Raw genomic sequence first — 22,088 nt, 5'->3', positions numbered from 1 at the left:
TCCTCCTGCAGATTGCTTGCTGTTCCAGATTCCGGTATCTGCTCTCTCTTGTGGCTCCATCGCTTGTTCTGCTCCTCCCTGTTTCTGTTATCTCCTCCATATCTGTCACACCTAGAGATCTCAGTGCTTCATCCTGCAGACTCTGGAACCACATCCCAAAGACCTCTCCACCACACCCTCATCCTTTGAATCAGGCATTTGATCCGTCTCCTTACAAGCTTATCTGCACCCATGTAACATTTTGTTGAATAAGCTCAGACAGTATTCTGACAGTGTGACACTCCCTCAGTACTGTCCCTCTGACAGTGAGACACTCCCTCAGTACCCTCGCTCTGACAGCATGACACTCCCTCAGTACCGAACCTCTGACAGTGTGGCACTCCCTCAGTACTGTCCCTCTGACAGTGAGACACTCCCTCAGTACTGTCCCTCTGACAGTGAGACACTCCCTCAGTACTGTCCCTCTGACAGTGTGACACTCCCTCAGTACTGTCCCTCTGACAGTGTGACACTCCCTCAGTACTGTCCCTCTGACAGTGTGACACTCCCTCAGTACTGTCCCTCTAGTGACACTCCCTCAGTACTGTCCCTCTGACAGTGTGACACTCCCTCAGTACTGTCCCTCTGACAGTGTGACACTCCCTCAGTACCGTCCCTCTGACAGTGTGGCACTCCCTCAGTACTGTCCCTCTGACAGTGAGACACTCCCTCAGTACTGTCCCTCTGACAGTGTGACACTCCCTCAGTACTGTCCCTCTGACAGTGAGGCACTCCCTCAGTACTGTCCCTCTGACAGTGTGGCACTCCCTCAAGAATGCTGTGTGTGAGTACAGCACACACATTCACGTGTTCTTGGCCACATTTTATAATGTTTTTCACAGGGTGAATAATGTATCACCTCCCAGCATCTTGTGTGCGGTACCAAATATGAACCAGCCTCAGGTACGGTTTCTCCAGTGAGTTACTCCCCACCACACCCTTCCTCTGAAGCGGGTAGTCTTGCTTTCTGCAGGGTCCTGACAGAGGCCGAATATTGAAAAACTGTAAACGCAAGAGAAAGACTGTGTTTATAAAAATTAAAAACTGTGTTTAGTTCATTCGCAGTCACCTAATTGTGAAGATCTAACCCCATCTCTACAGTTAACCATGTGCTGTACAAACCCGCCAATGTCACTTTTGTGACTTCAACAGCACTATGAGCACATTCTCCTCATCTGCATGTTGTGGGAACTGTACTTCCTGACACTGAGGCTGAGGTCACACTGTGAAATGTACTCAACACGCCCAAAATGCTGGCGGAACTCAGCAGGCCTGGCAGCATCGATCGGTAAGAGTACAGTCAACGTTTCAGGCCAAGACACTTCATCAGGGCTCCTGAGTCCTTGGCTCAAGAAGTCAACTGTACTTTGCTGCCCGGCCCGCTGAGTTCCTCCAGCATTTTGTGTGTGTTGCTCGCATTTCCAGCATCTGCAGATTTTCTCTTGTTTGTGACTGAAAAGTACTCAACTGGTTGTAAGGTGCTTGGAGTTGGAGAAAGCTGCTACCAGTGCTCCAGCCTAAAGTGGTAAAGGGTTGTGGAAGGAAGATGGGTGCAGATGAACAGATGCTAGCAAGAAGAGTGGGCTGAAAAGCCTCATCACCAGGACCTGGAGTTAATTATTTCCTGCCTATATGCCACTGGTGTTTAGGGCAGCAATGAAGGTCCTCCATCTCTGGTGGCGTTCAGGGCTTCCTTCATTGAGCTTCCTCTCAGTTTTCATGACTGTCAGTCATGCAAGACCTGGGTGGAGACTCAGGAATGAAACCACACTCAGATGTAGAAGGATTCTTCATTGCTGTTTCCATAACAATTCTGTTTTACCAGTCAGGGTTGTTAGGCCTGAGCTGAATCCCAGAACCACTCTTAGTCTGGCCTCTACCCTTTGACCTGTTTGGTATGGGTGACTCTACCAAGAGCCAAAGCATAAAGTCCTGACTCCAGCCAACATAGCTCTCTGGGTCGTTGAGGCATGCAATCCTCCAAGCAACAAGATTGTGGTCCTCTGGGACCCGTACTGGTATATATGTATATATATTTTTTTTTTTAAACCTGTAGATGCTGGAAATCTGAAATAAAGCAGAGAGCACTGTGAGTAAATGGCACCATCTGTGAGAGAGAGAAACAGGCTCTCTTTCCCTACCACAGAAGCTGCCTGACGTGCCGAGTATCCATAGTATTTTCTTTATTCTTTACTCCCTCTGTCTCATTTCATTATTTATTTCAGTAGCGCCTTTCATTATATTAATTATTTATTGAGATACAGCGTGGAATGGGCCCTTCCAGCCCTTTGAGCCTCGTTGCCCAAAAACCCCCGACTTAATCCTAGCTTAATCTCAGGGCAATTTACACAATTAACCTACCAACCAATATTCTTTGGACTGTGGGAGGAAACCGGAGCATCTGGAGGAAACCCACGCGGTCACGGGGAGGACGTACAAACTCCTTACAGGCAGCGGCAGGAATTGAACCTGGGTCGCTGGATCTGTAAAGTGTTGTGCTAACCACTATGCAGCTGGCAGCATTTACGGTCAATAATGACGTTTTGGCGTTGCAGTTATTTTCACCACTGGATTGCTATGTCAACAGTGTGCGTGACAAATTCCTGTTTGGAATTTCATTTTCACATTCGTTGGGAGAGGACGTCCCCTGAGACTGAGATCAGAGGTCTGAGCAAAACTGACTTTGCCATATTACAGACAAGACTTACAGCTGTACGAAGTCACCAAGACGAGAGATTCTGCAGGAAATCTGCAGCAACGCACACAGAGTGCTGGAGAAAAGTCAGAACGTAGTCGGTGAGTTTTGCTTCGGGGGGAGGGGATGGGAGGCAGTTGCCACAGTCTGAACTGCAAAGCCTTGCAAATTTTTGCAGCTTCTGCTAAACCCAGCAAACCTCAAACTTGCGAGCTAACTTCCCGCTCCACCTTTCGTGAGCTCCTCCCCCTTCCTTTCGCTGGTGTTTAACTGAGGGACCCTCGGGCTCCCATCTTGGCATGCCAAGGCCTCTTCGGTCAGGACACTTCACTCCCAAAGTCTACGTTGCTACCCTTGACCTGGCCTGCACCGAACTGGCTGACTTGTAAGGTCCATTGGACACAGGAAGGCTGGCTACTCAGCCAAGTCAGTGGGAAAGCAAATCAGTCCATAACATTATGACCGAATGAAGAGGTAACTACTGCCTGGCAGCATGTATGGAGAGGAATAAACAGTCGAATTTTCGGGCGCGAGCCACTCAACTGATGAAGGGTCTTGGCTTGAAACGTCAGCTCTTTAATACTCTCCATAGATGCTGCCTGACCTGCTGAGTTCCTCCAGAACTTTGCGTGTGTTACTCTGGATTTCCAACATCTGCAGAATCTCTTGTGCTTATAATTGCATGCCCTCTGGTTTTAGAGTTGAAAGGTCTAACAGCAGAGGGCATGCATTTATTGTGCTCTTAATATTTCAATGCTATTTGAAATATATTGTTTAATCAAGCATTCTTGTTTGTTTAGATAATTAGTTACAGGTTATATGTAAAAACACTTTAAATGCCTACGTCATCATGCTACCACACGATATGTGCGTGCCTCGCGAAAAGTAAAGAATGAACAAGACCCGTGTGTTTGGACTCCTGTGAGTTACTTTGAACTAGTTAGATGTTTTGAAGTTGCAAAACGTAACAGCATTTAAGGTGAGAGGGGGGTAAATTCAAAGGAGATGTGCCGGGCAGGTTTCTTACGTAGTGCATGGTGGGGAACGTGGGCTGCATTGTCTGGAATGGTGATGGTGGAAGCAGAAAACAATCGAGTGGATTTTAGGTAGACACATGCAGGTACAAAGAATGGCAGAAATCCTGCATTCTGCATTAATTTAGTTGGGCCTCTGATGACTAATGTGAATAGTTCAGCACAACATCGTAAGACCCAAGAGGCTGGTTCCGTGATCTGCTAGTCTGTGCTTTATATCAATCAACTGTTTACACTCAGTGACCATTTTATTAGTTACCTCCTGTACCTAATAAAGTGGCCACTGAGTGAATGTTCATGGTCTTCTGCTGTTGTAGCCAATCCACTTCAAGGTTTGATATGTTGTACATTCAGAGATGCTCTTCTGCACACCACTGTTGTAACCTGTGGTTATTTGAGTTGCTGTCGCCTTCCTGTCAGCTTGAACCAGTCTGGCCATTATCCACCGACGTCTCTCATTAACGAGGCACTTTCAGTCACAGAACTGCCGCTCACTGGATTGTTTTTGTTTATTATGTCATTGTCCGTAAACTCTGTGCATGAAAATCCCAGGAGATCGGCAATTTCTGAGATACTCAACCCGCACCGTCTGGCACCATGGTTAAGGTCACTTGGCTCACATTTCTCGCCCCATTCTGATGTTTGGTCTGAACAGCAGCTAAGCCTCTTGACTATGTCTGTGTGCTTTTATGCATTGAGTTGCTGCCACATCATTGGCTGATTAGACATTTATATTAACAAGCCGATGTACGGAGGTACCTAATAAAGTGGCCACTGAATGTATTCTAAAATGCAGCAACTCAGGAGACAGGTTGTACGCAGCAAGCTCCCAGAAACTGCAACGTGATGAGGATCCATTAACTTGTACTCAGTTTTATTGATTAGGGAATAAACAGTACCCAGGAAGCCAAGGGGCACTTCCCAGTTCTCAGTTTGAAATTACACTGTTCAGATCTACCTGACAGAGACCGAAAGGCCTCGTCTGAAAGACTGTGCACTTGGCACTCCAGCGCACCCACAGTACAACCTGCAAAGTGAGATCCGAACTACTGCGTTCAAACCTCAGGAGTGGGGTTTGAACGCACCACTGCCCCATACAGAGTCACAAACAACATCAGAAGAGCTCCAATCTCAAGCAAGAGAAAATCTATGGATGCTGGAAATCCGAGCAACACCCACAAAACACTGGAGGAACTCAGCAGGCCCGGCGGCATCTATGGAAAAGAGTAAACAGTCGACGTTTTGGGCTGAGACCCTTCATCAGGACCTTAAGGGGTGCACAGTTCCTCTGAAGCAGGGCACCTTGGTTCCCAGTTCACTGTTCCCGGTGATGTTCGTGTATGTAAACGTTCACAAGTTCGGTCAGGCTGTGATTGACACAGAAGACCACATTACTTGGTACCTCAAGTGCCACAGTGGTGTAACAGTTAGAGCAACACTATTACAGCTTGGGTTGTCGGAGTTCGGAGTTCAGTTCCAGCATCCTGCGTGATCAAGCTCATACGTTCCTTCCTGTGAGCGCGTGGGTTTCCTCCCAAAGACGTACCAGTTCATGGGTTAATCTGTCATTGTTAACTCTCCCGTGATTAGGTCAGGGTTAAATCAATGGGTTACTGAGTCATGCAGTCAAAAGGACCAGAAAATCCGTTATTGCTGTATCTCTACAATAAAACTAAAATTAAAATAAACCAGACAGATTAACATCGTAAATTTCCTTCCCTAGCAACCATTAGTCAACATGAGGATTTTTGGCACAATCCTTCCAACGATTACTTACTTCCCGTTAATGCTGCTCGTGGGCAGCAGTGAAGGTCCTCCATCTCTGGCGGTGTTCAGGGCCTCCTCCATCGTGTCAGTAGCTTCCAATCAGTTTTCGCTACTGTCAGTCATACAAGTCCCGGGTGGAGACTCAGGAATACCGTCACACTCAGATGTAGAAGGACTCTCCATTGCTGTCCCCGTAACAATTTTGTTTGACCAGTCGGGGTTGTTAGCCCTGAGCTGAACCCCTCTTCCTTCTGTTGTATGTCAGAACCAGAATCAGGTTTGATATCACTGGCACGTGTTGTGAAATTTGTTAACTTAGCGTCAGCAGTACAGTGCAATACATAATAATAGAGAGAAGAAATCTGTAAATTACATTAAGTATAAACTGAATGTATAAAATAGTTAACATAAATAAGTAGTGCAAAAACAGAAATAAAGAAGTGGTGAGGCTGTGTTTTTGGGGTCATTGTCCGTTCAGGAATCGGATGGCGGAGAGGAAGAAGCTGCTCCTGAATCGCTGAGTGTGTGCTTTCAGTGTGTACCTCCTTCCTGACGGTAGCAAGGGGAAGAGGGCATGTAGGGGGTGATGGGGGCCCGTAATGATGGACACCGCCTTCCTGAGGTTCCGGATACTACAGAGTTAGTGCCCATGAAGAAATCTGAACTATCCCATGCATTACTAATTCAGGTTTGGGAATTAGCTATCAACTAACAAGTCACCCACTCTACTCATTGCAGGTGATTCCTGACAACATAGTAACCTTGGCACGGCTGCTTTGAACAGTGGGTTCACTAGTGTGAGTGGTACAGCTTCCTTACAAATACAAAGGGCAGACTGACCTGGTTCTGCAGTGCAGGGGAGAGCTGCACCAGACAGCCTGAAGAAGGGTCTCGGCCCAAAACATTAACTGCCTGGCCTGCTGGGTTCCTCCGGCATCTTGTGTGTGTTACTCTGGATTCCCAGCACCTGCAGACTTCCTTGTGCTTATGCTCGCTCTAGAGCTACTTTCCTGCTCAGGCGGACCTTACTCTGTGTCCAGTCTAGGGCCGGGTCATGGGCAGGCTTCAGTGTCAGGCCTGCCCTCCCAGTCAGGTGCTGCGGGTGGGTGTGTGTCTGTTTTTAGATCTTCTCCAAGATACCAAGGGGTGTGTGTGTGTGTGTGTATTACCTCTTCTTTGAACAGGACAGAAAGTACTTAACCCCACCCTCCCCCCTTCCCCCTCTCTCTCTCACCCTCTATCTATTACTCTCACTCACTCTCTTACTCTGTCATTTTCTCTTTGCATCTTTCCTCTCTCTCTCACACACACACTGACTCACAAACATACACATACACTCTCTCTTTCACACGCACACATTCACAATTACTCACTCACACACACAAAGATACACACAGAAACACACAAACTCACAAACACACATTTTCTCTCTCTCTCCCTCTCTCCATCTCCCTCTCTCTCTCTCTCCTTCTCTCCATCTCCCTCTCTCTCTCCCTCTCTCTCTCTCTCTCTTTCTCTCTCTCTCTCTCTCACACACATCCTCTCACTCGCTTTCTCACAGAGAGAGAAGGTTGAAGTTTCCTCTTCATGTCTTCTTTTGCATCTTGGTTGTTTATCAATCTCTGTTATTTATAGATTTTCATAAATTCTATGAAATGCCTACAGATCTTGCAGCAAAATTTGTGTATTCTGATAGTGAATTTACTTTAAACTTTGAACTTTGGTGATGGGGCCGGCGGGAAGAGAGTTATAGCGTGTAGTGTGACCAGAGTCTGAAGGGAACAGAGAAGATGCGAAAGGAAGCAACGTCTGGTTTGGTGAGCTGAGAGAGTTAAGGAGAGGGTGAGAAAGGCAGGAATTCAAAGACTCGAGGATTTAATGATTCAAAATATGTATGCAGAGTACAACCCTGAGATTCGTCTTTCCACAGACAGCCACGAAAACAAAAAACCACCATGGAACCCGTTCAAGGAAAACACTGAATAAAATGTGGAAAAGCGAAAACTGAGCAAAAAAAACCCCAGAATATAGAACATCCAGCCGCAGAGTCATTGAAACACTCCAGGGATGTTCAGTTTAATTTAGCGCTGTGTTGTTTGTTGACTGCAGGCTGCTCCGATCAAAATCGCACAAAACAGCAATAAAAAAGGAGTAACTAGGAATAAGAAGTACATCATAACGTGAACTGCAAAGTTTAGTCCACAACCATTGCCAATTAAACCATGCCAAAGACCCAACACTCCAGCAGCACGAAGCAAAAGGAAGAGAGAGGAAGGCCAGTCATACAAAGGCAGCAGCGACTGAGAGTAAGAGACTGGCAGATGGTGCTGGCCGACTTCAGTCTCGTTCGATGCTTTAATCAGCGAGAAAGGGAGTTCGATCATGGGCTTGCCCACCGTCTCCAGGCTGCCAGGCTGCACGCTCCTCTCGAAACCTTAGTGAGCTCCCTCGGAGGCTGCAAAGCGCTGGATCACTCCTTCAGCCCGAAAACACGCCATCAAAATATAAATCACAGGTTTCTACAGAAGCAGAATCCTATCTGAAAGAAGAAGAAGTAGTTCCGCAAACTGTCTGCAGGGCGTTGCTTTCGGTGGCGTTGTTCCCTGTTGCCATCTTCCTCAGTTCCCGAAGAGTGCACACGGTCTTTTATTGACAGAGCTGCAAGAGGCTCCGCCACGTGCACAGCACCACAGAGTAATGGAATGATGCCCTTCAGCCCTGTTGAGTCCATTCTATCCCCTGGATACCATGTTGCCTTCTGTGCGTTGGCAAATGAAGTGTTGGTCCAGTTTCCTCTTAAGTATCGGGAAAGTGCCTGATTCTACCTCAGGCAGTGCACTCCAGAATCCAACAACCCTCTATGTGATAAAATTCTTCTGCAGGTCCCCTTGTAAGCCTTATCCTGAACTTATGTCCTTTGGTTTGGCACAGCATTCAAAAAATAATTTCACATCTCGTGATCAGACCTGTTTCTTTCCTTTGCAGTAAACGCAAACTGCTGGAAAAACTTAGCAGGCCAAACAGCACCTATGGAAAAGAGTAAACAGTCGATGTTTCATTCTGACAATGTTGTTAAGAAAAAACTGTCAAAAAGAGGAGATGAAATCCTTTTAGCCAAGCATATCTGATCCATCCTACTTTCTGTCTCCACCACGTTCCCCAACATCTCACCTAACACCTACACATGGTCATCACACCTTTTTCTGTGTGTGTGCACGTCTTTTCAATTATAACATTGATAATTCACCAGATATTTAAAAATGACACATTAATTTTAAAGGAGGAAGGATACACACACACGTTCACATACAGAGTCTCTCACAAACACAGACTGGTTCTCTTCTGCTGGTCTCTTAAATTAAACCACCTCCTTCAAAAGATAATTGGCAGGTCAACTTTTTTGATCTTTGCTCCTAAACTGTGGAATTCAATACCTAAAACTTTCAGGGCTGCAGACTCAGTGACACTTTTATACAGCTGCTCAAAACCTGTTTATTTAACCTTGGTTTTTACCGACATACTTTTATCTTTTATTTTCATGTTTGAACTTTAACCCATTGTAGGGTTATTATTAAGGCCAGGGCCAGGAGCTGGACTTGGTCGTCAGAGGCTATTTGAGACGCACACCACTGGGAGCATTTAATAGGTAGTGAGAGCTTGCCCTCTTTACCACCCCGGCTATAACATTCTTAAAGAATGAATGCATTGATATCCTTGTAGAATATCCACTTCCAAAAATCTATTTTACCAGCTTTCAGTATTTAAAGAGTCAAAAATTAACTTTATTTGTCACATGTACACTGAAACATACAGTGAGATGTATCTACGGCCAACACAATCCGAGAAGCCCACAAGTGTTACTGTGCTTCTAGTGCCAACGCAGCATGCCCATGACTTCCTGACCTTTACTAACCCGTCTTTGGACTGTGGGAGGAACCCGGAGCACCTGGAGGAAACTCACACGGTCACGGGGAGAACATACAAAACTCCTTACAGGCAGGGGTGGGAATTGAACCCCAATCTTCCGATCTCTGGCACTGTAAAGCATCGCATTAACTGCTACCCCACTGTGCACTCTTAAGAGCTTGAGTTTCCTCACCAAAAAAAAAGTAACTTAGAAGTAGCCAAATATAGAAAAATCAGAAAAAGAATGGTTTTGGGGATGAGGTTGGGAACATTTTGTTGAGCTAAAATTTCAAATGTTATCTTCTTGTTTCGGTATCTAATATTCTAAAACCATGTGGCTTAATGGAACTATAAAAGAATCATTTACTGCTGTCTGGTGTGATCAGACCATAGAAATGTTGGTAACTGAGTGAGGAAAGGTCCATCTACATAACCAGTCCTGCATGCCACTGGCTGGGAGAATATAGTGGGAGCTTTACGCTACATCTAACCAGTACTGGCCCTGTCCTGCGAGTGCTTGTTGGGACAGTGAGAAGGGAGTTTTACTCTGTGTCTAACCTGTACTGGCCCTGTCCTGGGACTATTTGTTAGGACAGTGAGAAGGGAGCTTTACCCTATATCTAACCTGTACTGGCCCTGTCCTGGGACTATTTGTTAGGACAGTGAGAAGGGAGATTTACTCTGTATATAACCTGAACTGGCCCTGTCCTGGGAGTGTTTTTTTGGGACAGTGAGAAGGGAGCTTTACTAGGAATGTCTGACAGCACAGTGTAGAATGAAATTATCTCTGCATCTCGCTTGTTTTAGTTCCTGCTCTGGGTGTGTTTGAAAGAATGAGTGAGTGGAAGAGAAGGGGAGGGGAAGCCCAAGTTTGGAGGGAATTTCATTCAGCAAACTCACGGTCAACAGTGGAAGTATATCAGACGGGGAATAAATCGGCTGTAGCTGGCCAGTTTATAAAGCTATAGGAAGAATTCTGCAGATTAGCTCAATTTAATACGAAGAACGAATGAGAATGGTTTTCTATTTTAAAACAGTTTCTGTGAGAATGTGAGAAAACAGCTTGCACGATGATACAGGACATCCTGAACTGAGGTTGGGATGGTTTCCAAAAATCTGTCATCTCGTGAATGCTGATGGATTAAGTTCAGGGAGAATTAATTCATTAATTAATTTGGTGGTACAGCGCTGAGCAGGCCCTTCCGGCCCTGCGAGCTGTCCCGCCTAGCAACCCTTGACAACCTCTGATTTAACCCTAAACTAACCACAGGACGATTGGCAACGGCGCCCAGTTTAAGCAGATGGCAAAAGGGCAGTTGGCCCTCAAACTGGCTCAGATACTTCTCGTGGAAACGCTTATACCCGGCAGAAGCAGATTTGAGAACTTCCTGCTCTCAGATCACATGGCCTCTGGCCATCACATGGTTGTCTTTCTTGCCCTGAATTCCTAGTTCAAGTTATGCCCTGTAATTTCCAGCCCCGCCCACCTTCTCTCTACATCTTCTTTTGCTCTCTGCCTCCTCCTCAGCCTTTTCTGCTCCCGACAACTAAGGCTTGTCTTTTCCCTCTTTCTCTTAGTTCTGACAAGGGTTTTTGAATCATTTCCCCTCTCTCTCTCTCCAGATGCTGACTGACCTGCTGAGTATTTCCGGCACCTACTTTTTTTTTAATCCCTCAGCTTTTCCTTGGTTGTAAGCTAAGCCCCTCCACATCCATTACCCAGGGCAAATAAAGATTTTAAAGGCGAGCTTCATTTTGTCACACGGAGAGCAAAACATACAAAGTTTGCTTCAATGACCAACCCGGTCAAGGATGTGCTGGTGGTAGCCCACAAGCATTGCCCAGCCTCCAGTGCCAACAGATCTCACCCACAACCTCCTAGCCGTAACCTATACATCTTTGGACTGTGGGAGGAAACCAGAGAACCCAGAGGAAACCCACATGGTCAGGGGAAGAACATACAAACTCCTTACAAACAGGGGCAGAATTGAACCAGTTTGCTGGTGCTATGACAACCACAGCACTACTGTGCCAAAAAGCCTGGAAACATGAAAAAAGAAAAGAGGCCCTTCAGCCCATCAAGTCCATACCCAACAGCAAATACCCATTACACTAATCCAACATTAATCACATTTTTATTATTCCCCAAGGTCTCATCAGATCCACCCTCCCCACAATTCTGCCCCTCACCCACACACTGGGGGCAATTTACATTGATCAATTAAAATTTCAAGCGGCACGTCCTTGGGATGTGGGAGGAAACTCAAGCTTCCAAAGGAAACCCATTTATAGAACATAAAAGCAAGGATGTAATGTTGAGGTTTTATTAAGCACGGGTGAGGCCTCACTCGGAGTATCGTGAGCAGTTTTGGCCCCTTAAATAAGAAAGGATGTATTGACATTGGAGAGGGTTCACAGAAATTATTCTGGGATTGAAAGGCTTGTCATATGAGGAGCATTTGATGGCTCTGAGCCTCTACTCACTGGAATTCAGAAGAATGGAGTGTGACCTCATTGAAACCTATCAAAAGTTGAAAGGCCTCGATAGAGTGGATGTGGGGAGGATATTTTCTGCGTTGGGGGGGTGGGATTCGAAGATCAGAGAGCACAGCCTCAGAGTAGGAGGGTGTCCTTTTAGAACAGAGATGAGGAGGAATTTCTTTAGCCAGAAAGTGGTGAATCTGTGGAATTTGTTGCCACAGGCAGCTGTGGAGGCCAAGTCACTGGATATATTTCTCTTCTTCTTGATAGATTCTTGATTGGTCAGGGCATGAAAGGATACGGGCAGAAAGCAGGAGACTGGGGCTGAGAGGGAAAAACGGATCAGCCTTGATGAAATGGCAGAGCAGACTCGATGGGCCAAAATGGCCTAATTCTGCTCCTATATCTTATGGTCTTGTAATGACTTATAAATTCATGGAGGAGGTGCGGACATCTGAGGTTAGAATTGAACCCAATTTCCTGCCACTGTGAGGCAGCAGCTCTACCAATTGCACGCTCTTAACCTTGTGTTTAGTCAGAAATATAATCACACCTCTGCCTGTGTTTACCAGTCAGCCCTTGATCGTAGCCTCATCGTTGCAGCATCAGACACCAGCCCCTTATTAAGGCGGCCCCTAAAGTTTCGTTCATCTACTGGATGTGAATGAGCCTGCATTTAATAGCAACCCCCCCCCCCCACAACTGCCCACATGGAGGCGGCATTGTGCCAACTCCATGTTCCGCTGAAGCCCGTGGGTGAAAGTGTTTCCTTGGCAAAAGTGGCAAGATCCAAGCGAAAGAGCAATGAAGGAATGGAGATTAATATCCCAGTCAAGAGGTTGTGTGATTTGGAGGAGGGTGTATAGATGGTGCCTCTACTCTATTCTTCCAGAGCAGGGATTCTCAACCTGGGGTCCACGGACCCCTTGCTTAATGGAGTTGGTTCATTACATAAAAAAGGCTGGAAACCCCTGTTCTAGGTTATACTTACTTACAGCCCGTAACGCCGCTGGCAGTTAGGGCAGCAATGAATGTCCTCCATCTCTGGCATGGTTCAGGGCTTCCTTCATCGTGTCAGTAGCTTCCTCTCGGTCATCATTGTCAGTCAAGCAAATCCCGGGTGGAGGCTCAGGAATACCGTCGCACTCAGATGTAGAGGGATCCCTCATTGCTGTTTCCGTAACAATTTTGTTTTACCAGACAGGGGTTGTTAGCCCTGAGCTGAACCCCCGAACCTGGTGGACCGGTGGACCACCCTTAGTCTGTCCTCTACATGAGTGACCTTTCTAAGATCTTCAGCATAAAGTTCTGACTCCAGCCAACACAGCTCTCTGGGTCATTGAGGCACACAAGTCTCCAAACCTTACGACAAGGTTGTGGTCCTAGGTGATACAGGTTGAGGATTTGGGAGGGGTCTGTGGGAGTAGATCTCTGCAGGTAAAATTTTATGAATGGTACACACCACACGAGGAGCTGGAATGAACCTCTACGAGGGTGTATTGGGTGCGAGGTGGGTACATGTATTGGGCTGCAACCGACATTCTGGAGCTGCCGCTGGTGTAGCACTCATCCAGGCAGGAGGAAATTATTCAGTCGAGGCAAGCATTCCATCCAGGCACATGAACATAAAATGGCAGAAACACTCAACAGGTTAGGCAACATCTGTGGAGAGGGGAATAGCTAAACTGAGCATTGTGGGCACGCTGTGTTGGTGCTGGAATGTGTGGCAATACTTGAAGGGAACCCTCAGCACATCTTTAGTTTTTTAAATCAGAATCAGAATCATATTTAATATCATCAGTATGTCTTGAAATTTGTTGTTTTGCAGCAGCAGTACATTGCAATACATAATAATAAAAATTGTGAATACACAGAATTATATATATATATATATATATATAAATAAGAAGTGCAAAAAAAGTCAGAGTATTAATGAACTTCAACTATTCATTACAGACATGACAAGGGGCAAAATGGGATAGAACTCCTGGTGTGTTCAAGAGAAATTTCTCGTTCAGTTTTTGGACCAAAGTAGAAGACACTATTCCAAATCAGAATCGGGTTTAATTTCACTGGTATATGTCATGAAATTTGTTGTCTTTGAGGCAGCAGTACAATGCAATACAATAATAATAGAGAAAACTGAATTACAGTAAATATATATATAATAGTTAAATTAAATAAGTAGTGCAAAATAAAGATGAGAAAGCAGTGAGGTAGTGTTCATGAGTTGAAAGTCCATTCAGAAAATGGATGGCAGAGGGGAAGAAGTTGTTCCTGAATCGTTGAGTGTGTGCTTTTAGGCTTCTGTACCTCCTTCCTGATGGTAACAATGAGGACAGGGCGCATCCTGAGTGATAGGGGGCCTTAATGTTGGACACTGCCTTCCTGAGGCACCGCTCCTTGAAGATGTCCTGGATACCACGGAGGCTGGTGCTCATGATGGAGCCGACTGAGTTTACAACTCTCTGCAGCTTACTTAGATTCAGTGCAGAGCCCCCCCCCCCCATACCAAATGGTGATGCAGCCCGTTAGAATGCTCCGCACAGTCCATCCGTAGAAATTTGCCAGGGTCTTTGGTGACATGCCAAATCTCTTCAAACTCCTGACGAAATATAGCTGCTGTCATGTCTTCTCTGCAGCTGCATTGATAAGTCAGGCCCAGGATGGCCATTGGAAATGCAGTTGGTGCTCAGTAGGTCTGTGGTATGAACTGGGGAGAGTTGATGGAATGTGGGGAGGACAAAACAGGAGTTACAAGAAAGACTGAAGGCGCTACAGATAAAGACAACAGCATTCAAGATGCTGGAGAGACTCTGGTGAGGCAGCATCTATGGAGGGAAATGGAACGCGTCCTTCATCATGTGTAAATGGGCAATTGATGGTTAATATGAACTAAAGTATTTGTTTCTATGCTTGCTGACACCATGACTATAATTCCAGTCCGGGCAAAATAATTCCAGGCAATGCTGTTATGGTGACCCACTTGTTACACACATGAGTCAATGCTTGAATGGAGAGCATTCTAACTGGCTGCATCACTGTCTGCTGTGGGGTTGGGTGAGGCTGGGAGGTGACTGCATAGAATCAAAATAAGTTGCAGAAAATTGTGAACTGCTCCACCATGGGCCCTAGCCTCCCCAACATCCAGGACATCTTCAAGGAGCCATGCCTCAAAAAGGAGGCATCCTTCATTAAGGACCTCCATCTCCCAGGCCATGTCCTCTTCTCATTGCCACCATCAGGAAGGAGGTACCGGAACCTGGAGGTACACACTGAACAATTCAGGAACAGCTTCTTCCCTTCTGCCAGCTGATTTCTGAATGGACATCAAACCCATGAACACTACCTCTCTACTTTCTTATCTCCATTTTAGCTCCGTATTTGATTTAACTATTTAATTTATATATATATACTGCTGCTGCAAAGTCAACAAATTTCATGACATATGCCAGTGATATAAAACCTGATTTTGATTCACAAGAAACATAGAAAACCTGCAGCACAATACAGGCCCTTCAGCCCACAAAGCTGTGCCGAACATGTCCTTAGAACTACCTAGGCTTACCCATAGTCCTCTATTTTTCTAAGCTCCATGTATCCCAGGAATCTCTTGAAAGACCCTATTGTTTCTGCCTCCGTCACCACCGCCAGCAGCCCATTCCACGCACTCACCACTCTCTGTGTAAAAAACTTACCCCTGCCATCTCCTCTGTACCTACTTCCAAGCACCTTAAAATTATGCCCTCTCGTCTTAGCCATTTCAGCCCTGGGGAAAAGCCTCTGACTATCCACACGATCAATACCTCTCATCAACTTATACACCTCTATCAGGTCACCTCTTATCCTCTGTCGCTCCAAGGAGAAAAGGCCGAGTTCACTCAACCTATTCTCATAAGGCATGCTCCCCATTCAGGCAACATCTTTGTAAATCTCCTCTGCATCTTTTCTATGGTTTCCACGTCCTTCCTGTAGTGAAGCAACCAGAATTGAGCATAGTACTCCGAGTGGGGTCTGACCAGGGTCCTATATAACCTCAACATTACCTCTTTATCAGAACTGAACTCCGGTCCTTTACTACGAGGGCTGTGGAAATTTCTTTTTTTCGTTTATTTTTTGGACGTGGGCAAGGCCTTTGCTTAGACGCTGTCTCTAACTGCTTGTAAGGAAAATTTCTGTTCAGATCCTGTCAGTGCCATCATCGCTTCTGCCTTAGGATAACTGAAAAGAAACGCGTTGATCGCAGTTGTGGAATAAGTGTTGCCGGGGGAGAATCGTTTAAAACGCGGTACTATCAGTTGTGCACTGGTTGTCAGAGATGAGAGATGTGATAAAAAGGAGTGTTCTGTCAGTTGCTTTGCTATCAGATGGTGTCAGGAAGCAGAGAAAGAAATCAAAGGGTTTTGATGTGCAGAGCTGACGTTGGCCTTGCTCTTTGAAGTAACACAGGTGCACTGTGAGGAAACCAAGCAAGGCTCTGCGGCCTGAAGCTGCAGTAGACGAATTTTCTCATGGTGGCATGTTCAAGAGCCAAGCACAAGGCAAACACGCCTTGGAAATTTATAGAATCTTTCTGGGATGGCATAAAAGGCCATTCAGGCCACAGTTGGCTCTTTTTTTAAATTTCTTTTTATTTTCTGATCCTTAAGGTTTTCTGGGAGCCAGGAATGATGAACAGTCTTAAATTCCTAATGATCATTTATTTTAAAATACAAGAACTAAGTAAACTAAATAACGAGCTGAGAAATGAAGCTAAGAGGTGAAAGAACAGCAGACCAAAAGAGGGCACCTCTGAAAAATCCATCACTTTTATAGTTGAGATAAGGAAAATTCTATAGATAAACTAAACCAATCAACTGTTGCACAATTACATCATGTGGGTAGTGTACTAATACTTAGTCAATGAAAAATGAGGAAGGTGATAAACCAAAAAATAAAAACACAAAATGCTGGCAGAACTCAGCAGGCCAGACAGCATCTATGGAAGGAGGTAGTGACGATGTTTTGGGCCAAAACCCTTCATCAGGAGATAAACTGTTAGTTTAACTGCTATACCGCTTTCTGCCTGTGAATAGGGATGAACCTCCACATATGGTGGAAAGTACGAGTTTGTTAGAAAATACAAATGATTAAAGTACAACTTTAGTCTTACATTAATTCACCATATAAAAAGTATCTAAAGACAGTGGTTTCCAAAGCTCTTAGTTTGAGCTGTTCAACTTGTCTTGCACCACCACACAATTCTTTGCCCCTTAAGCTTCACCAGATTTTCGGACCACTTGGATAAATGTCATACCCTCTTCTCATTGCTACCATCAGGAAGGAGGTACAGAAGGCACACACTCAATGATTCAGGAACAGCTTCTTCCCCCCTGCCATCTGATTTCTGAATGGACATTGAACCCATGAGCACTACCTCATTAGCTTTGCTGTCCTTTAGCTCTACTCACAGTCTCTCTCACACAAACACACACTTACTTATGAACAGTACTGAAGTAATTTTATTTATTGCACTGTACTGCTGCCGCGAAGGAAAAACAAATTTCATGACGTATGTGAGTGATGATAAACCTGATTCCACTATGAGTCTCTATTGTGGACTGAGAGTGGGAAGGGGGCAGGGAGAGGGGAGGGGAGGGAGTGGAAACATCAGAGAGACATTCTGTAATGATCAATAAACCAATTGTTTGGAATCAAATGATCTTGCCTGGAGTCACAGGGCTGTGTCCGTGTTACCCCCTGCCCCTGGCATCCTTCTCTGCCACAAGTCCCACACCTCTACTGCGGCGCTCCATCCTCGCCAATGTCAACGTTCTTTGCTCCCGCCAGGTTTACAAACTCGCTCTCCACTCCACGTCGACAAATATAATACTGCGAAAAAGTCTTAGGCATCCTACCTATTGGGCCGGCTAGTGGAGTAGTGGCATCAGCACTGGACTTCAAGGCAGAAGGTCCTGAGTTCAAACTCAGGCGGGTCCCAACCTGGGCGGCAGCAGTATCCGTGCGGAGGAAAGGCCTGGCAATCTACTCCCGTAACTTGCTATGAAAACCCTATGGACCCTACGGTCCATGGAGTCACAAAGAGTCAGACTCTACTGAACAACAAATATATATATATGGATATATGTGTATGTGTGTGTGCCCAAAACTTTCATTCATAACATTTGTCAGTGATGATAAATCGTGGTTCTGATTCTATCACTCACAATTTGTCCTGGTCCAGCACATAGACACCTCAGCTAAAGAACTCAGCAGAGCCTGTCCTTCCTCAGTAACTTAGCATTACCCAACAACTCTAACCTATTTTTATTAATGCATCATAGAGGACATCCTCTGTGCGTGCATCACAGTCTGAGGTGGCAACTGCTCTGCCCAAGTCAGCAAAAAAGCTGCAGAGAGTTGTGAGCACACTATCCAATCAGGCAAACCGGCCTTCCCTCCCTTGACTACGACACTTCCAAATGCATCGGCTCAGCAGCCAAGGACCCTCCCTACCCTGGACCTTCTCTCTTCTTCCCTCTCCCTGACACAATCAGGGGTCGTTTAAAAAAATACTTTTTCGGTGAGTATGTGGACTGTATTTTCTTGGTGTAACCTCGTGGATGTGCAGAATCCTTGGATTGTTTACCTTTTATGTCTAATAGTTTGCTTTTGGGCTCGCTCAGGGTTTTCACTTTGCGTTGCAGGTGTCTCGTTTGAGATCGTGGGGATTTCTTATTCAATGCAGAGTAATTAATTTAGCATGGGATTTTTCAATGTCTTGAATTGTAGTTGTTGTCATTGACGGTTATTTCCTTGTCTGGACACCGAGGCCATCTGATTGGCACTGAATTCCTACGTGCCCCAGGTGTATTTCAGGTGGGCTTGCCTACCTCTCTTTGCTCGGGCGTTATGGATCCTTGTCTGGTGAAACACAGTATCATGAGTGATTTCATTGCTTCAAGATTTGTTGTAGTTTGCCTGAGTTCTTGTTAGTTTTCAAGGTAATCTCTGCAATAACTATTCTGTTTTGTTTGAAATGCCAGAGTCTCCAGGATCTCTGCATTTGAGTTTGCGAGTGATCCTGACACTCCCATCAGGCAGAGGATGCAAAAGCTTGTGTAGACGTACCACCAGATAATTTCTATGAAGCTGTTATAAGACCAGTAAATAAACTGCAGATGAACTCTTAATCTCCCGATCTACCTCGTCATGGACCTTGCACTTTGTTCGTTTACCTGCTCAGAACTCTCTTTGCAACTGCTAAACTATAATCTGTATTCTGCTTTTCTTTTGACTATCTCAATGTACCATGCTAGTGTAGCGGTTAGCACAACGCTTCATGGTACAGCGGACCGGCGTTCAATTCCCACCGCTGTCCCATAAGGAGTTTGTACGTTCTTCCTGTGACCGTATGGGTTTCCTCCCAGTGCTCCAGTTTTTTCCACAGTCCAAAGACGTACCAGTTGGTAGTTTAAATAGTCATTGTAAATTGTCCCATGATTATGGTTTAAATTGGGGGAGCATGGCTCGAAAGGCCAGAAGAATCTATTCTGTACTATATCTCAATAAACAAATAAATGTATAGATAGATAGGTAGGTCAATCAATTGATAAATAGCTAGATAAGTAAGTAAACAAATTATGGGAAGATCTGGCTGGTATCTCGTCAACAAAAGCTTTTCACTGTATCTCGGTATATATGATAATATTTAACCAATTCCAATATTGCCTGTCAATTCTGAATCTGCCCCTGAGAAATATCTTGGGATGCTTAACCACGTCGTCTTCTAAACGACTGGTGGCCCCTGGTTAGGGCATTGATTCTGGGAGCCCTGGACAGCACGAGTGTTGAGTGTGGAGGAGGTTTCCTCTTGTGGAAGAATCTACAGCCAGGGCGTGTCACTGTTTAAAAATAAAGGACCCGCCATTCTTAAGAGGCAGAATTTTACCTGAGGTTTGTTAAAACTCTCTTCTGCCAAAGATAGTGAAGCTGGGTCAACGGCAAGGAAAGAGAGATCAGATCGCCCATGATCTTACTCAATAGCAGGACCGGTTTGAGCAGCTGAATGGCCAGAACCTACAGCTAATTCATATGAATATAGTAGATTAGAAAGGAGCAGAAGAAGGCTATTTGGGCCCTCAATCCTATCCCACCATTCAATATGATCATGGCTGATCTGCTCCAGGTCCATCTCCTCTGTGCTACTTCCTTATGAATCTCTTGACCTTCTAAACAGAAAATCTGTCTGGTTCCTCTTTAAATGCCCTCAATGATCCAGGCTCCATGGCCCTCTGGGTAGAGATGTGTCACCCTCTGTAAGAAGAATTACAGGACCCACGCACAAAGGAAGGAAAATATCTTGTGGATATTTAGACACCACTGTTGGAATATTGTGTTCAGTTCTGGTTGCCTCATTGGAATAAGGAGGTGAAAGTTCTAGAGAGGGTGTAGAGGAGATTTACTAGAATGCTGCCTGGATTAGGGGGTAGGTCTTTGGAAGATAGCTGAGCGAACTAGGACTTTTCTCTTTGGAAGATGTGGGTTGACTTGATAGAGGTGTTCAGGATGATAAGAGGCATAAATCGAGTGGACAGCCAGAGAATTTTCCCCAGGGCACAAATGGCTGATATGGGGGGGGGGGGAGGGAATAGTGGTAGAAGCAAATGAACTAGGGGCATTTAAGAGACTCTTAGATAGGCACATGGAGGATAGAAAAATGGAGGATTATGTAAGAGGGACGTTACCAGAGTAGTTTAAAACATCAGCAAAACTCTGTGGGCCAAAGAGCCCATAATATTCTATGTTTTTATCAGTACAGTTGTGTTGGTGACCACTTCCTCACCAGAATGCCGTCTCAGCCCTCAGACGGTCATGAGTCACTGGACCTCTCTGCGTGGTGGAAGCAGAACCTTTAAGTGTTTCCAACAGGAAGAGGAAAGATTACGGAGGGGGAGGTGAGGTTGCAGTCAGGGCAGCCACAGTCTTAATGAATGGAAAACTAGGTCGGGGGGGGGTGGGGTCAAACTATTCCTGATTCATCCTCGTCCTTCTCCAATGGGAGTCTACTGTCCTCCCTAGGGCCTTTCCTTCTTAATTTGTACACCTTGTCCTCCAGGTCCTGAGCACCGAGGATGACTGGTATAAGGCTGAACTTCATGGACGTGAGGGTTTTGTGCCGAAGAACTACATTGAAATCGATTTCCCCAGGTGAGTGTTGGCGGTACAGCATATCTCCTTTGCAGAGCAGGTTGCACACCCCAGCTCCAAGTCAATACTCTTCTTCACCAAATGGGCTTAAATGGACAATGGTAAGTCAGCGTACAGAGAGGAAGTGAAGCGGCTGGTGGACTGGTGTGAGAACAGCAACCTAAGCCCGAACGTGGAGAAGACTGGGGAGATCATTGTGGACTTCAGGGAGGTGCAGATACATGGCAAATACTCGTCAAATACATGGCACCACCATAGAGAGAGTTAAAGGAGTCAAGCTCCTGGGAGTTCTCATCACGGAAAACTTCACACCTGGTCCCTCAATATCACCCCCCTGGACAAGAAGGCACAGCAGAGCTTCCACGTCCTCAGGGATTGAAGCAAGTGAGGCTTCCCCCCCTCCCATGTTAACTGCATGAGAACATCCTGACAAGTTGCATTTCCATCTAGTACGGGAACAGTCAAGCATCAGACCCGACTGAGAATGGGTGAGAGGATCATAGGGGTCTCCCCACCATCCATCAAGGACATTTATCAGGACCGTTGCAAATGCAGGGCCCTTCATATTCTTAAGGATCCCACCCATCCATCCAGTATCCTCTTTGATTTTTACCATCAGGCAGGAGACTCCAATACATAAAAACAAGAACGGTCAGGGTGGGAAACAGTTTCTTCCCTCAGGCCATTAGGCTTCTGAACTCCCCGGTGAATTGCATTTGAAGTGTCACTGATTAATCTTTTCTGTACCTGACAATATTTAATTTATGCAATTTACTTTGTTTATTTATGCGTAACTGATCTGTAGAATTTTTCCTTGCTTTGATAAGTTATTGTACGTGTTATGTGTACTGCTGTACTTCACACCCTGGTTTGGAGAAATATTGTCTTGTTTGATGGCATACATGAAAATAGTTAAAATTGTGTGGCTGTAAGGAATGGGTAAAGGATTATCACAAATCGAAGATATTCAAAGAACC

The 22,088-nt window shown here is 45.4% G+C and overlaps 1 protein-coding gene across 1 annotated transcript in view; it reads left to right on the top strand.

Moving 5' to 3' along the window:
• The window catches only part of LOC132382965 (GRB2-related adapter protein-like), a 91,051-nt gene that overhangs the window by 47,260 nt on the left and 21,703 nt on the right, over nt 1–22,088 (top strand). The window contains exon 2 of the mRNA XM_059953582.1: nt 21,020–21,111. Within this exon, the coding sequence (XP_059809565.1) occupies nt 21,020–21,111 (92 nt within the window). The remainder of the gene's footprint in view (nt 1–21,019; nt 21,112–22,088) is intronic.

Source organism: Hypanus sabinus, chromosome 29 (assembly GCF_030144855.1).
Source record: "Hypanus sabinus isolate sHypSab1 chromosome 29, sHypSab1.hap1, whole genome shotgun sequence".
Classification (NCBI taxonomy): Eukaryota; Metazoa; Chordata; class Chondrichthyes; order Myliobatiformes; family Dasyatidae; genus Hypanus; species Hypanus sabinus.
The sequence above is the reverse complement of the archived record's forward strand: the minus strand, read 5'-3'. Positions and strand labels throughout refer to the sequence as shown.